The following is a 16086-nucleotide window of genomic DNA, read 5'->3' as shown; positions in this document are numbered from 1 at the left end:
CAACACTGGGACATAGGAAAAGACTATCATCGAGATGAAGAGGCCGCAGATGCGCGGCTAGAGCGCACTGTGTGTGTGTGTGTGTGTGTGTGTGTGTGTGTGTGTGTGTGTGTGTGTGTGCGCGCGCGCTAGAGCGCACTGTGTGTGTGTGTGTGTGTGTGTGTGTGTGTGCTAGAGCGCACTGTGTGTGTGTGTGTGTGTGTGTGTGTGTGTGTGTGTCTCCTTCTGTCACCTAGGCTGAAGTGCAGTGGCACGATCTTGGCTCACTGCAACCTCTGCCTACTGGGTTCTCCGGCCTCAGCCTCCTGTGTAGCTGGGACTACAGGCACGTGACACACGCCCGGCTAATTTTTGTATTTTTAGTAGAGGCGGGCTTTCACCATTTTGGCCAGGCTGGTCTCGAAGTCCTGACCTCAGATGATCTGCCCGCCTCGGCCTTCCAAAGTGCTGGGATTACAGGCGTGAGCCACCGCGTCCGGCCTAGAGCAGCACTATTTTTCTGGACGTCCAGAAGAGACGTTTAGGTTTTAAGGCAAGTCGCACTTTTACCCTCTTACACTGCTGGAGGGCGATGGCTGAAACCGCGGCTTCTTCTCTTCTCCTGAAATGGCCATGTCATAACAGCGGCTATTCTTAGTGGCTCTGGATTCAAGCTCTTAACTGTCAGAGTTTTGGAGTTCGGAGTTACCATGTGCGTAATTATTTTAGTGACAAAGCGGAAGTTAGTGTACACATCCATCCCATCAACAACAACAAAAATGTAGATAGGCTGGGCGCGGTGGCTCATGCCTGTAATCCCAGCACTTTGGGGAGTCGAGGCGGGTGAATCACCTGAGGTCAAGAGTTCGAGACCAGCCTGGCCAGCATGCGGAAACCCCATCTCTACTAAAAATACAGAATTAGCCGGGCATGGTGGCAGGGCCTGTAATCCCAGCTACTCGGGAGACTGAAGCAAAAAAATTGCCTGAACCTGGGAAGCAGAGGTTGCAGTGAGCCAAGACCGCGCCATTGCACCCCAGCCTGGGCAACAAGAGGAAACTCCATCTCAAAAAAAAAAAAAAAGAATGTAGATAGTAAAATATTAATACCAGTTTGAGCTCATATACAGCTCTACGTCTCATCAAAGGGGTAGAAGAGCATCTCTTTTTTTTTTTGAGGCGGAGTCTTGCTCTGTCGCCCAGTGTGGACTGCAGTGGCGCGCTCTCGGCTCACTGCAACCTCCGTCCCCCGGGTTCATGCCATTCTCCTGCCTCAGCCTCCCAAGTAGCTGGGACTACAGATGCCCGCCACCAAGCTCTGCTAATTTTTTGTATTTTTAGTAGAGACGGGGTTTCACCGTGTTAGCCAGGATGGTCTCGATTCCCTGACCTTGTGATCCGCCCACCTCGGTCTCCCAAAGTGCTGGGATTACAGGCGTGAGCCACCGTGCCCGGCCGAACATCTCTAGGGAAAAGATCAAATTGAGAAGGCCTTAACCCCAGCACATTGGGAGGCTGAGGCGAGCAGATCTCTTGAGGTCAGGAGTTTGAGACCAGCCTGGACAACATGTTGAAATCCCTTCTTTACTGAAAATACAAAAATTAGCTGGGTGTGGTGGTGCAAGCCTGTAATCCCAGCTACTCAGGAGGCTGAGCCAGGAGAATCACTTGAACCCAGGAGACAGAGGTTGCAGTGAGCCGAGATCGTGCCTCTGCACTCCAGCCTGTGCAACAGAGTGAGACTTCATCTCAAAAAAAGAAAAAAAAGGAGATGCAAGATGGCTAAGAGTTTGGCAATAAGTATATATTATGCAAAGAAGCACATACTTGTTATTGAGAAAGGGATGCTTCTTATTCATCTTCATATTAAGAATAATATCTATGGCCGGGCGCGGTGGCTCAAGCCTGTAATCCCAGCACTTTGGGAGGCCGAGACGGGTGGATCACGAGGTCGGGAGATCGAGACCATCCTGGCTAACACGGTGAAACCCCGTCTCTACTAAAAATACAAAAAACTAGCCGGGCGAGGTGGCGGGTGCCTGTAGTCCCAGCTACTCGGGAAGCTGAGGCAGGAGAATGGCGTGAACCCGGGAGGCAGAGCTTGCAGTGAGCTGAGATCCGGCCACTGCACTCCAGCCTGGGTGACAAAGCGAGACTCCGTCTCAAAAAAAAAAAAAAAAAAAAAAATAATATCTAATAGTACTCATGAGCTAGGCATTGTTTTAAGCACTTTACATTTGATCTCAGAAAATTCTATGGAGGTGCTTGGTCTTTTGAAGCTAGGCCATAAGAAGTTTTGCAGCTTCAGTTGCAGGCTATCTGGCACACTGGTAGCTTTGAGCTGCCATGTAAGAAATCCTACCACTTTGAGCTGCCATGCTAGAGAGGTCTCATGTAGATATTCTGTCTGACAGCTCCAGCTAATCCCAGCATTTCAGCCGTCCTTACCAAGGTGCCAGACATGTGAGTGAAGTCTTCCAGACCAGCCCATCTGCCCACTGAAAACTCTTAAGTGACCTTTGGTCAAGGCCACATCAGACAGAAGAATCACCCACCTAAGCCCTACCCAAATTTCTGCTCCATACCTGTACAATTGTTAAACTATAATAAAATGGCTGTTGGCCGGGCACGGTGGCTCAAGCCTGTAATCCCAGCACTTTGGGAGGCCGAGACGGGCGGATCACAAGGTCAGGAGATCGAGACCATCCTGGCTAACACGGTGAAACCCTGTCTCTACTAAAAAATACAAAAAACTAGCCGGGCGAGGTGGCGGGCACCTGTAGTCCCACCTACTCGGGAGGCTGAGGCAGGAGAATGGCGTAAACACGGGAGGCAGAGCTTGCAGTGAGCTGAGATCCGGCCACTGCACTCCAGCCTGGGAGACAGAGCAAGACTCCATCTCAAAAATAAAATAAAATAAAATAAAATAAAATAATAAAATAAAATAAAATAAAATAAAATAATGCTGTTGTTACATCAACAACAACAACAACAAAAACTAGGCCAGGCCCAGTGACTTATGCCTATAATCCCAGTACTTTGGGCAGCTGGATCACTTGAGCCCAGGAATTCAAGACTGCCTGGGCAACATAGTGAGACCCCATTTCTACAAAATAGTTTTTTTTTTTTTTTTTTTTTTTGAGACGGAGTCTCACTCTTATCACCCAGGCTAGAGTGCAGTGGTGTGGTCTTGGCTCACTGCAACCTCCACCTCCCAGGTTCGAGCGATTCTCCTGCCTTAGCCTTCCTAGTAGCTGGGATTACAGACATCTGCCACCACGCCCAGCTAATTTTTGTATTTTTAGTAGAGACGGGGTTTCATCATGTTGGCCAGGCTGGTCTTGGACTCCTGACTTCAGGTGACGCACCTGCCTCGGCCTCCCAAAGTGCTGGGATTACTGGCATGAGCCACCGCTCCTGGCCAAAAATAGTTTTTAAAACTAGCCAAGAGGCTGGGTGCGGTGGCTCACACCTGTAATCCTAGCATTTTGGGAGGCCGAGGCGGACAAATCACCTGAGGTCAGGATTTCAAAACCAGTCTGGCCAACATGGTGAAACCCTGTCTCTACTAAAAATACAAAAAATTGGTGGGGTGTGGTAGTACACGCCTGTAATCCCAGCTACTTAGGATGCTGAGGCAGCAGAATCACTTGAACCCGGGAGGCGGAGGTTGCAGTGACCCGAGATCGTGCCATTACACTCCAGCCTGGACGACACAGCCAGATTCTGTCTCAAAAAAAAATAAATAAATAGGCCAGACGCAGTGGCTCACACCTGTAATCCTAGCACTTTGGGAGGCCAAGGCGGGCTGCTCACCTGAGGACAGGAGTTCGAAACCATCCTGGACAACATGGTGAAACCCCATCTCTACTAAAAATACAAAAATTAGCTGGGCATGGTGGCCCATGCCTGTAATCCCAGCTACTCGGGAGGCTGAGACAGGAGAATTGTTTGAACTTGGGAGGCGGAGGTTGCAGTGAGCCGAGATCACACCACTGTACTCCCGGCTGGCGACAGAACGAGACTCTGTCTAAAATAAATAAACCAACTGAGGTAGGTCTCTCATCTCCATTTTACTAATGAGGGAACTGAGGCACAAAGATGTGACTTTACGCCAGAAATCGCTGTAGAAGTGACCATAGAAGACATTGAAGGCACAGTTATCAACAAAATGGATGTGGGCTTCTGCTACCTTGGAAGCACTCACAGACTTCCTGAAAGTCAGAAAATAAAATAATCCTTAAAGTGTGAGTTAGGGCCCCTCTAAAGGGTGAAAAGATGCTTTTTTTTTTTTTTTTTTGAGGCAGAGTCTCGCACTGTCACCCGGGCTGGAGTGCAGTGGCGCAGTCTTGGCTCACTGCAACCTCCGCCTCCCAGGTTCAAGCGATTCTCCTGCCTCAGTCTCCTAAGTAGCTGGGATTACAGGTGCCCACCACCATGCCCAGCTAATTTTTTTGTATTTTTAGTAGAGACGGGTTCACCATGTTGGCCAGGCTGGTCTCGAACTCCTGACCTTGTGATTCACCTGCCTCGGCCTCCCAAAGTGCTAGGATTACAGGTGTGAGCCACTGCACCCAACCTTTTTTTTTTTTTTTTTTTTTTTTTGAGACAGACTCTCGCTCTGTCACCAGGCTGGAGTGCAGTGGCATGATCTCAGCTCACTGCAATCTCTGCCTCCCAGGTTCAAGGCATTCTTGTGCCTCAGGCTCCCAAGTAGCTGGGACTACAGTAGCTGGGCCAGTACACTCAGCTAAGTTTTGTATTTTTAGTAGGGACAGGATTTTACCATGTTGCCCAGGCTGGTCTCAAACTCCTGACCTCAAGTGATCCACCGTCCTTGGCCTCCCAAAGTGTTAGGTTTATAGGCGTGAGCCACCGCGCCTGGCTGAAATGCTTTCCTGTGCAAGTGACCTTTCAGCTGAGATCTCAGTGATGAGTAAGAGTTATCTAGGTGAAGACTGGAGGGAGTGGAGAAGAGATGTGTTTCAGGCAGAGGAAACAACATATGCAAAGGATCAAAGATTTCAGTGCACTTTAAGAATGTGAGGAATTTGCATAAGACGGCAGTGTGGAGTTTGTGGTGGAGACTGTGAAAAGGATAGAGAGGGAATCTGTAAATGACATTATAAAATGTGGAAAGTTTAAGTCAGAAGAGTAGCAGGGCATATGTGTTTTAGAAAGGTCACTCTGGCTGCTGTGTCAGGAATGGATGGGAGGGGAGCAGAACTATATGCAATGAGACTAGTTAGGAAGTTATATCGTCCAGGGTAAAGGAGTGGTAGTTGTGGGGATAAAAGGTAGGTAGATTGGGAAAATATAAATTGAAGTGTTCAGTCATCAATTGAATCAATGCGGGTGGTGAGGAAACAAGATAAATTCAGGTCGTCTGCTAGGTTTCTGGCATGGGAAATAGGGCATACTTTCTATGTGCTACAGCAGATGATAGTATTTCCTCTATCATAGTGATCATTATTACATCGTAGTTTCATTGTTATGAGTGGGCAGGGATCATATTTTTTTGTTTTGTTTTAAGACAGAGTCTCGCTCTGTCACCCAGGCTGGAGTGCAGTGGCACGATCTCAGCTCACTGAAACCTCCGTCTCCTGGGTTCAAGCAATTATCCTACCCCAGCCTCCCGAGTAGCAGGGAGTACAGGCACCTGCCACCACACCCGGCTGATTTTTGTGTTTTTCTTAGAGGTGGGATTTCACCACGTTGGCCAGGTTGGTCTTGAACTCCTGACCTCAGGTGATCTGCCCTCCTCAGCCTCCCAAAGTGCTGAGATTGAGCTGGGTGTGAGCCACTGCACCCGGTCCCATATTTACCATCTTAATTGACAATGCCTAGCACATAGTTCCTGCCTGGCATTTATGGTAGTGAACATTCAATAAATATTTATTAAATTATTTAACGTATTTATTTTGAGACAGAGTCTCACTCTGTTGCCTAGGCTGGAGTGCAGTGGCACTATCACACATCACTGCAGCCTCAACTTCCCAGGTTCAAGAGATACTCCCACCTCAGCCTCCCAAGCAGCTGGGACTACAAGGCACACACTGCCACGCCCAGCTAATTTTTAAAAATTTTTTGTAGAGACAGGATCTTATTATGTTGCACCTCAAGCTCCTAGGCTCAAGTTATATTCTGCCTTGACCTCCCAAAATGCTGGGATTATAGGTGTGAGCTACTGTACCAGGTCAATATTTATTGATTTCATATTAAACTAAGTAGTGGTATTGGGAGAGAAACAGGTTTGTGGGGAAAGCTGACAAGTTCAGTTTGGTTCATACTGAGTTCGTGGTACCTGCGAAATACTCAAGTGGATTTTTTGGTGGACAGTGGATTAGATGGAAGCCCCAGAGAAAGATCTGGACTGGAGATATGGTCCTTAGCAGCATATGGAAATCATTTGAGCTGGGGAGAGAATAAGACCACCCAGGGAGGACGCGCAGAAAGCACGGGGCACAGGATCTCAGACAGGCTTCTGTGGTTTAAGGAACAGGCAGAGGAAGGTCATTCCTCATGCCACAGACAAGGAACTGCTAGAAAGGTAAGAGGGATACCAGCAGAGCATTTGTAGAAGAGAAAGGTCAATTGTGTTGCCTGCTGCTGAGATGTCAAGCAAAAAAAGGACTGCAGCGTGTTCATGCAAGGTCAGGGTGACTCTAGTGAGGAATGACTTTGAAAAGGTGGTGGAGTGAGGGGACAGGAAATGGAGGTCCCCATACAGTGTAGGCAACTCAAGAAGTTTGACTGTAAAAAGAAAGACAGAGGAGGGGGCGCAGTGGCTCACGCCTGTTATCCCAGCACTTTGGGAGGCTGAAGTGGGCGGATCACGAGGTCAGGAGTTCGAGCCCAGCCTGGCCAACACAGTGAAACCCCGTCTCTACTAAAAATACAAAAAAATTAGCTGGGCGTGTTGGCGGCTGTAATCCCAACTACTTGGGAGGCTGAGGAGAATCCCTTAAACCTGGGAAGCAGAAGTTGCAGTGAGCTGAGATTGTGCCACTGCTCTCCAGCCCAGGCGACAGTGCGAGACTCCGTCTCAAAAAAAAAAAAAAAGAAGAAGAAGAAGAAAGAGAGCGACATATATATGGTGGCACCTGGAAAGCCCAGTAAGGGGAGGTTTGTCTAAAGACGGGAGAGACTTGGATATGTTTAAAAGTGAATGCAACGAAGCCAACAAAAACAAGCTAAAGTGTAGGAGAGAGAGTTTCAGAGAAGGCAAAAAAGGGTGGATTCGAGCACCGAACACCAAATGAATGAATAAGTGACTAAATGGGTGAAATTAGTCACTATTTTGGAAGTGGGAAGGAAGAGTTGAGGGGTAGGGTTCTCCATGTGTTGAAGTAAGGTAAACTAAGAAGGAAGATCACTGAGGCAGAAGCCCAGTACTAGCCACCCAGCCCTCAGGGAAAGAGAGCTGGCTCTCTGATATCACCAGTGGAGAGGGGCATTCGCTCCTTAATCCACCTCTCCAAACCCAGACAGAAAGCCTCACACTGTGCAATGGAGAAGCTGAGAGAAGGGGAAAAGAGGAGTGGTCAGGTAAGGCAGAAGCAGAAGTGTGGGTTTTAAAGTGCTGGGAATCCAGGGAAGGTCAGTTCCCACCTTCCACCAGGAAGAAGCTGACATCAGCCCCCTATCTACCTGTCATAGCATCTTGTATTACTTGTCCATTGTCTCTGATTCAATTGTAATTATTAAGTTTATTGTGTCATTAGTTAAGGTCTGTCTCTCCTTAAGCTCCAAAAGGGCTCATTCCCTTCTCTCATCTCCAGTGCCTGACACTGCTCCTTGCACGCAGGAGGCGCTCAATCAATCCTTGTTAAAAGCATAAATGAGGCCGGGCGCGGTGGCTCACGCCTGTAATCCCAGCACTTTGGGAGGCCGAGGCTGGTGGATCACCTGAGGTCAGGAGTTCTAGACCAGCCTGGCCAACATGGTGAAACCCCGTCTCTACTAAAAGTACAAAAACTAGCCGGGCATAGTGACAGGCGCCTGTAATCCCAGCTACTCAGGGAGCTGAGACAGGAGAATCATCTGAACCTGGGGGGCAGAGGTTGCAGTGAGCCGAGATCACGCTATCACACTCCAACCTGGGGGACAAGAACGAGACTTTGTCTCAAAAAAAAAAAGCACGACTGAACCCACACCACTAAAGTAGCTCCCGCCTCAAGAGGCTTGTGTATACAGGACAGTATCAAGGCTTCTCAGCTCCTAAAATTGTGTCCTGGATTGGGAGGGTGGTGATATTTTAACTCTGAATCCCTCTGTGTTTCTCCCACTTTGTCATTCTTTCTAATTTGGTCTTGCTATTTATTTGGCTTTCTGTTTTTCTGTCACCATGTCTCTCTGAGTCTGCACAGGAAGCACGCAGCTATGGTCTGAGGTGATTGGTAACGGAAACATTGATGCTTGTGTAAATTTAATAAAGAATAACACACATTTTTGTCTTTGTCATTAACCTTGTGTCTCCCTGTTCCTGTCTCAAACCTGATTCTTTCTTCTTATCTCCTTCTTGTGTCCAGCTCCAGACTCCCACCACCACCCAGGACCAACTCCTGCCCCTGAATCTTCTGATGGGCCCCACAAGGTACTTGGAGGAAGACTACTGACCTGGGTCATCTCCTCTAATTTCCTGCCTTGCCGGCCATGCAGCCCTGCTGACCACATCCTCTCTCACGTTACTTACATACTTCCTCACCAGACACCACCAGGAGTTCTCAGCCCCCAAAACCTGTCACCGATCCTCACCAGGCTGTCTGCTCTATCCTCTCCCCCCACTCAAGGGCTCCTGTCCCCACCTCCCTGCAACACTGCTCCTAGAACCATGTCTCTCTACCTGGAGACAGCCAGGCCTGTTCCCTTCTGGGTCTCCAGTGTCCCTTTTTCCCACAGGTGACAGTGCTGGCTACAATGCTGTCCAGCCGGTGGTGGCCAAGTTCCTGGGGGAGCCTAGGACTGGGCCCCCGAAGCCCTTCTCGGGGATCCCAGCTCTGTGCCCTCTATGCCTTTACTTATACTGGGGCAGATGGCCGGCAAGTGTCTCTGGCTGAAGGGGACAGGTTTCTACTGCTTCGAAAGACCAACTCTGACTGGTGGTTGGCAAGACGCCTAGAAGCTCCCTCTACCTCTCGACCCATCTTTGTCCCAGCGGCCTATATGACAGAGGAATCCATCCCTTCCCAGAGTCCAACTACCACCATCCCCAGCCAATTGCTCTGGACTCCTGGTGAGTAAGTGCTAAGCCCTCCTCCTTCACCTTCCTACCTCCCCTCACCTTCTTACCTCCCTGGCTTCTGGGAATTATTGGGAGGACCCCCCCTCCCTCAAGCTTCTACTAACCATTTTCTCTTGTTTTTCTTTGATCAGCCTACCTCTCACCCCCGCCATGGCATCCTCATCCCACCACCTGTCCTCCTAGTCCCAAGGCTTCTAGGTCTCATGCCATTTTCTACATCCTGCCTCTGCCCTCCTTGTCTTCCCTGTGAGCTCCCAAGATGGGGGACCCAGTTACAACAACACCTCTGATCATCTGCCACCCACCGTCCCCTTTTCTGTTTCAAGGGCCGAAGTTGTTTCATGGTTCCCTGGAGGAGTTGTCTCAGGCCCTCCCAAGCAGGGCTCAGGCTAGTTTGGAGAAGCCTCCTCCACTTCCCCCCAAAATGTGTAGGAGCGTCAGCATTGACAGTCTGAGGCCCTGCCTTCTGAAGCCTTTCCAGGAAGGACCAAGTGGAAGATGCCTCTCCCGGGAAGACTTGCCGTCAGAAGCCAGTGCCAGCACAGTGAGTCACAGCTCTTCTGAGCTGGGCCCTGTTCTAGGCACAAGACAGACAGCACCCCTGCCTTCGAGGGACTCCCCTGGGGATGACAAACACAAAAACGAATAAATAAGATAACCCTTGGTACTACGATAAATCTACAAAGGCGAGTTATTGTGGTGGAGAGTGGCTGGGGTGTTGCAGGGAGGCATCTGTGAGGTGACGGCATTCAGTTGACTCTGAACCAGGAGGAGAAAGAGGCAGCCGAGAGGCAAACTGGGTAGGAGGTGAGAAGGGACAGCAGGTACCAAAGGCCCGGAGCGGACAGGGAACAGGGAGCAGTGGAGGCACTGAAAGGCCAGCCCTGTGTTCTTCCTTCCTCCAGACTCCTAGCCCAGGGCAGGATTTTTTTGTGTTCTGCTTGCCTGTTAAGCCACAGCAGGTCTCCTCTAAAGATGTGACTTGCTCAGCCCTTCCCTCTCTTTCTTAACAGTGGGTGGAAAGGGGCTCCTCCTGCCTTCTGTAGACCCTTCTCTGTCCTCTTTTACCTTGCAGGATATGAGGGTGGAGCACCCCCTTCAGCATGCCCCCCCTTGCACACACACACAAAAAGCCTGTTCCCCTTTCCTGTGGCCCTGAGGTGGGGGTGGGGTGGGGGAGGCGGGAAGTTGGCAACAGGAAGTGAGGAGAAGAGCAAAGAAAACTGTGAGAGAGAGAATTTTCAAAAAGCAGCTGGGGCCTGGGGTTTCTCCCCCAGTACCTGGGTCACCTCAGCCTGGAGCTGGCGGTGAGAAGACGATGGGGAGGGAGTAGGAGGTGGGAAGGCCAAGAGAAGCATGGGAAGGGCAACAGGCAGAATGACCACCTCCTTCTTCCCCCTTTTCTGGCAGGCAGGCCCCCAGCCCCTCATGTCAGAGCCCCCCGTGTACTGTAACCTGGTGGACCTTCGCCGCTGTCCCCGGTCCCCACCCCCAGGCCCTGCATGCCCCCCACTGCAGAGGCTGGATGCCTGGGAGCAGTACCTGGACCCCAACTCCGGACGCTGCTTCTACATCAATTCACTGACTGGCTGCAAGTCCTGGAAGCCCCCGCGCCGCAGTCGCGGCGAGATGGTGAGACCTTACCTCCTGCTTCTCCACTGTCCCCCAAGCTCTTCCTTCCCCTACTGAACCTCAAGGTAGTGTGTTTTCTCTCTGGGGCTCTCAGAAGATCAGAAGAATCAGCCAAGTATAAGAAGGGTGTGGAGGTGGCATCTGGATGTAGCTTTATTTCCTCCTCCCCTAACCCAGAACCCTGGCTCCATGGAGGGGACACAGACCCTGAAGAGGAACAATGATGTCCTGCAACGTCAGGCAAAAGGCTTCGGATCTGACACAGGGACCCCAGAACCGCTTGACCCAAAGGTGAGATCCCTCCCATCTCCCAATCACATGCAGAAAAAGCCAGCTTGTTATGACTTTCTGTTTTGTGTAAAACATTCTCCATTCCCCATCACACCCCCTGCCTCTCACCCACATCCCACCCCTCTTCCCCCTTCAGCCAGGGATCCCTGAGTCAAGGGTTTCCCCACCTGCTTCTCCAATCCTCTCCCCTAGGGTTCACTCAGCCTCAGCCAACGCACCTCGAAGCTTGATCCTCCAGCCTTGCAGCCCCCTCGACCTCTGCCGCAGCTCCTGGAAGACCCCCATGTGAATCTCCCATTTCTTTGTGAATGCCAAGATCCTCCCTGCCCCACACCCCCCCAATTCCTGCTCCTCAAAAACATCTTCCTCTTTCTGAATTATCCTCTTACCCAGCCCTCCCTCAGCAACTTTAAGGGACTTCACTCCTGGGAGACCCCCTAGGGAACGCCGTGGCCACTGTGGAGGGCGCAGGGTGACTTACAGATACCATTCCCTCCATTTCCCAGGAGGTGGAAAAGTCGGGTCTGCTCAACATGACCAAGATTGCCCAAGGGGGGCGCAAGCTCAGGTGAGAACCCGGAATACAGCTAGGGCCTGGGCTGTCAACTCCGTAGGGTAGAGCAGGGTGTTGGAAGAGCACCCTCCCCGTGTAATTCTAGAATGACCTTTTCACTACCACTACCTCCCCTCTCTGCCCCCGCAGGAAGAACTGGGGCCCGTCTTGGGTGGTGTTAACGGGTAACAGCCTAGTGTTCTACCGAGAGCCACCGCCGACAGCGCCCTCCTCTGGTTGGGTGAGTGTGAGCTAGGGGAGCAGGAGGGGTGAGGGCGCTGCCTCCGCCTTACGCCAATGTGGGGCGCGGCAGCGCGGAGGGCGGTGCAGAGGAAGGTAAAGAAGTGAGGAAGCCTCCCACCTCCTCACAGTCCACCGGGGAGAGGGAAACATTGAAGGAAACAGCATCGTGGCCTCAGTTTCCTCCCTCATTGTCAGGGGCCAGCGGGTAGCCGGCCCGAAAGCAGCGTGGACCTGCGCGGGGCGGCCCTGGCGCACGGCCGCCACCTGTCCAGCCGCCGCAACGTCCTGCACGTGAGCGCCCTCCCGCGCGTCTCCAAGGCCCCACCCGACCAGAGGGCGCCCCCAATTTCCCGCGCAGGCATCCCACTAGGTCTCCCTGCTTTTTATACTCCTCCCCGTTGACCCGAACGTTTCCCTGCCTGGCCCTCAGATCCGCACGGTCCCTGGCCACGAGTTCCTGCTGCAGTCCGACCACGAGACAGAGCTGCGAGCCTGGCACCGCGCGCTGCGGACTGTCATCGAGCGGCTGGTTAGAGGAGTGCAGGCTGGGAGGGAGGCTCGGGCCGGCCGGGACCAAGGGAGTGGGGTAGGAACTGTAGGAATCAGGGGCGGTGGGGGCAGGGTGGGCTCTGTGGAGAGCCCGGCCTGGGGCGGGGCTGGGACGTGGGACCCTGGCAGTGGGTCAGAGTCCAGCTAGGGGTGCAGATTTCTCTCCTCTCTCACCTTCGACACGGCCCGCCCCGGGTCTAGGATCGGGAGAACCCCCTGGAGCTGCGTCTGTCGGGCTCTGGACCCGCGGAGCTGGCGGAGCTGAGCGCCGGGGAGGACGAAGAAGAGGAGTCGGAGCCGGTGTCCAAACCGCTGCTGCGCCTCAGCAGCCGCCGGAGCTCCAGTGAGGCGCGGGCCGGGGAGGGAGGGTCCGGGAGCGCAGCGAGGCTCCTGGGCGCTCACGCCCCGCTCCACCTGCCTCCTGTAGTTCGGGGGCCCGAAGGCACCGAGCAGAACCGCGTGCGCAACAAACTAAAGCGGCTCATCGCAAAGAGACCGCCCTTACAAAGCCTGCAGGAGCGGGGTCTGCTCCGAGGTGAGGGGGCTGGGCCAGGTTCCTGGATAAGAAAACTCCAGCGAGGCTCAGAGTAGAGCTTCCCAGAACTAGACCACAGCCTTCCGTGACTGCTGCTTTCCCACTACCCCAGATTGTTTAGAGGAGAAGCCGGGAAGACGTGTACCCCTTTGTCAGATTGTTTGAAGCAGGGGAAGGGGGGCGGAGTGTATTTCCTTGCCCAGGCAGCCAGAAGGACCAGCCTCACTTAAGGATAAAGACCTATGCTGAAAAGAGCTCCGGTGAGTGACGCTGGCACTGGCTCCCGCCTCACTTTGCCTCCCCAGACCAGGTGTTCGGCTGCCAATTGGAATCACTCTGCCAGCGGGAAGGAGACACGGTGCCCAGCTTTGTGCGGCTCTGCATTGCTGCTGTGGATAAAAGAGGTCATTTTCTCAGAGACCCCAGAATTCTCTTCCAACAGGCTAAGGCGTAGAATTTTCTGCCTCCCCCATTCTACTTAGTCTTCCTACTGCCCTTTTTCTCTCCACCCTTATATTCCTCACCACACACACTTTTAAGCAGCAGTCCTCATCTACTCCTTCCTCATCTCCCAGGTCTGGATGTGGATGGCATTTATCGGGTGAGCGGGAACTTGGCAGTGGTCCAGAAACTTCGATTTCTGGTGGACAGAGGTGAGAAGGTTTGTGGGCCAGTGGTTGTACTAAGAATGTGTTGCCTGAGAACCATGGGAGATTCTACATGAGGAAGCTGGCAGAGCACAGAGACCGTCAGGCTGGAAGTGCGTGTCTTAGCTCCTGATCTCTTCTTATTCATGTTGCAGAGCGTGCAGTCACCTCCGATGGGAGGTATGTGTTCCCAGAACAGCCAGGACAAGGTACTTACATGGAAGACCCCTCAGATCCCTAAAACTTCCACATATCCTCTTTGTTTCCCATGGATACCTCCATGTACCACTCCTGGGAGGGTTGTCCTCATCCCCACCTTAGCTACCTTGCCCCACTGCAGACCCTCTAGGCATTCCTATAGTCTGCTTTGACTGGATTTCTCCAGAACTTCTAATCTCTCAGTCTCTAGATCTTTCTGGCCCTTCATGAGCCCTGAAGCCCCTATACCTCCTTCTCCCTCCAGAAGGTCGGTTAGATTTGGACAGTACTGAGTGGGATGACATTCATGTGGTCACCGGAGCCCTGAAGCTTTTTCTCCGGGAGCTGCCCCAGCCTCTGGTGCCACCACTGCTGCTGCCCCATTTCCGCGCTGCCCTTGGTAAGGATCGGAGCTTTGGAAAGAACCCTTGATATGGGGGACACGGGTGGTAAATAATAGAATAGAGGTTCCCTTATACTCTTCTTTCCCATTCTGACTTTAGAGATGGAAAATAACATTCAACTCAGGTGCCTGCTCCAGGTGCTTTTTTGTGAATGTTTAGAGGGCTGAACTGAAAAGAATTATGAGGTAATAGTTGGGCTACGTGAAAAAGAAAGCTGTACTAGATTTGTGATGTCTTCCATGCCTGTAGGAAAGAGCAGTGAATTTATTCACCCTGTCCTAGCACCTTCCCTAACCTCACTCAAATGCCTTTCCCATTACTCTCTCTTTCTAGCACTCTCCGAATCAGAGCAGTGCCTCTCTCAGATACAAGAATTAATAGGCTCAATGCCAAAGCCCAACCGTGACACTCTACGGTACCTCCTGGAGCATTTATGCAGGTCAGGAAGACTGAACCTCTTTGTTCATGCTGGGGAAAGGTGGAGTGGGGAATGCCACAGGGACTCCGTGCAGGTGGAGTGAAGGTAGGGAAGCACCCAAGTTTAATGGGCAGGTGAGGAAACAGGCAACCTCTGTGCAGGAGCATATTACCAGGGTCAAAGCCTTTTTTAAATTATTATTATTTTTTTTATTTTTGAGACAGAGTCTTGCTCTGTCACCCAGGCTGGAGTGCAGTGGTGCAATTTTAGCTCACTGCAACTTCTGTCTCCCGGGTTCAAACGATTCTCCTGCCTCAGCCTCCCTAGTAGCTGGGATTACAGGCGCCTGCCACCACGCCCAGCTAATTTTTGTATTTTTAGTAGAGACGGGGTTTCACCATGTTGGCCAGGCTGGTCTCAAACTCCTGGCCGCAGGTGATTTACCCACCTCAGCGTCCCAAAGTGCTGGGATTACAGGTGTGAGCCACCACGCCCATCAAAGCCTTTAGGTCAAAACTTAAAGGTCAGCATCAAGTGGGGAAATGGAACCAAGATGCTGTGAAAGAAATAAGGGAAATCTTGCCTCTCCCTTCCCTCTGCCTCTTTGTCTCCCATTGGGACCTTGCTGATGGCTTCCTTGGTTGAACTGGGCCTGGGCAGTGACTTCTGAGAGGGCATGGCCATTTGAATTAAAGACTCCCAAACCGTGAGCAGATAGAACTCTTACAGTAGTCCCTAAAGCCAGAAGAGGCAGTTGCATCTTCAGATTGTATCCTGAAGGTTTCTCCACTGGTCCATCTTCTTTCCCCTTGTGTCTCTTTGTTTTTTTTGTCACCACGTGGAGGAATCCCAGAGTGGCCTCCTCCCTGCTCAGACCTTTAAAGGGTTAGATTGCTATGAAGTGGCAAGCTGCTGCCATATATCCCCTTCCTTTGCCTTTGCCCACAGGGTGATAGCACACTCAGATAAGAATCGCATGACTCCCCATAACCTGGGAATTGTGTTTGGACCAACCCTGTTTCGGCCAGAGCAGGAGACATCTGACCCAGCAGCCCATGCTCTCTACCCGGGGCAGCTGGTCCAGCTGATGCTCACCAACTTCACCAGCCTCTTCCCCTGACCCAGGGAAGGAAGAGAAAACCTATTTCCAGTCATCTCTGGTGGTGAGAGGCTGGTGTTCTGTTTTGAGGACATCCCTTTAAATCTCCCAAATGACTATCTCCATCTTCATGAGTGTGACTTGAGGGGTTGGGATGGGTGAGGGAGCTTCTCTAAAGAGGAAAGTGAGTGGATTAACCCCTGCTTCTCTTCTTGTTCCCTGTTATCATTCCTCCCCAACATAATAACACATAAAGTGGCATGTTGTTTTTTTTTTTTTTTTTTTCTGATGCAGT

General features: G+C 51.6%; 1 protein-coding gene across 5 annotated transcripts; it reads left to right on the top strand.

The window, feature by feature from the left end:
* The first annotated feature begins 8429 nt into the window (after window positions 1–8429).
* ARHGAP9 (Rho GTPase activating protein 9) lies at window positions 8430–16063 on the top strand. 5 transcript variants are annotated; one of them, XM_050747284.1, is made up of 18 exons: window positions 8430–8574; window positions 8880–9213; window positions 9549–9766; window positions 10633–10854; window positions 11032–11145; window positions 11338–11430; window positions 11652–11713; window positions 11849–11939; window positions 12137–12232; window positions 12372–12470; window positions 12692–12833; window positions 12918–13025; window positions 13331–13429; window positions 13601–13678; window positions 13828–13881; window positions 14136–14270; window positions 14608–14713; window positions 15641–16063. In XM_050747284.1, the coding sequence occupies exons 2-18, from the start codon at window positions 8898–8900 to the stop codon at window positions 15810–15812; spliced, it is 2205 nt and encodes a 734-aa protein (XP_050603241.1). In that variant the 5' UTR covers window positions 8430–8574; window positions 8880–8897; the 3' UTR covers window positions 15813–16063. The 5 variants fall into 5 exon arrangements, with proteins under 5 accessions (XP_050603241.1, XP_050603242.1, XP_050603243.1 ...); XM_050747285.1 differs by lacking the exons at window positions 8430–8574; window positions 11338–11430 and having other exon boundaries at window positions 8647–9213; XM_050747286.1 differs by lacking the exons at window positions 8430–8574; window positions 8880–9213 and having other exon boundaries at window positions 9677–10529; window positions 10637–10854.
* Window positions 16064–16086: the final 23 nt, after the last annotated feature.

Source organism: Macaca thibetana, chromosome 11 (genome assembly GCF_024542745.1).
Source record: "Macaca thibetana thibetana isolate TM-01 chromosome 11, ASM2454274v1, whole genome shotgun sequence".
Taxonomy (NCBI): Eukaryota; Metazoa; Chordata; class Mammalia; order Primates; family Cercopithecidae; genus Macaca; species Macaca thibetana.
Note: the sequence above shows the minus strand (reverse complement) of the source record. Positions and strands in the feature narration are given on the sequence as shown.

Coding starts and splice junctions, on each gene's coding strand:
- ARHGAP9 (XM_050747284.1), top strand. CDS start 8,898: ATGCTGTCCAGCCGGTGGTGGCCAAGTTCCTGGGGGAGCCTAGGACTG. Junction 9,214..9,548: donor CCAATTGCTCTGGACTCCTG/GTGAGTAAGTGC, acceptor TTCTGTTTCAAG/GGCCGAAGTTGTTTCATGGT. Junction 12,471..12,691: donor GGACTGTCATCGAGCGGCTG/GTTAGAGGAGTG, acceptor CCCCGGGTCTAG/GATCGGGAGAACCCCCTGGA.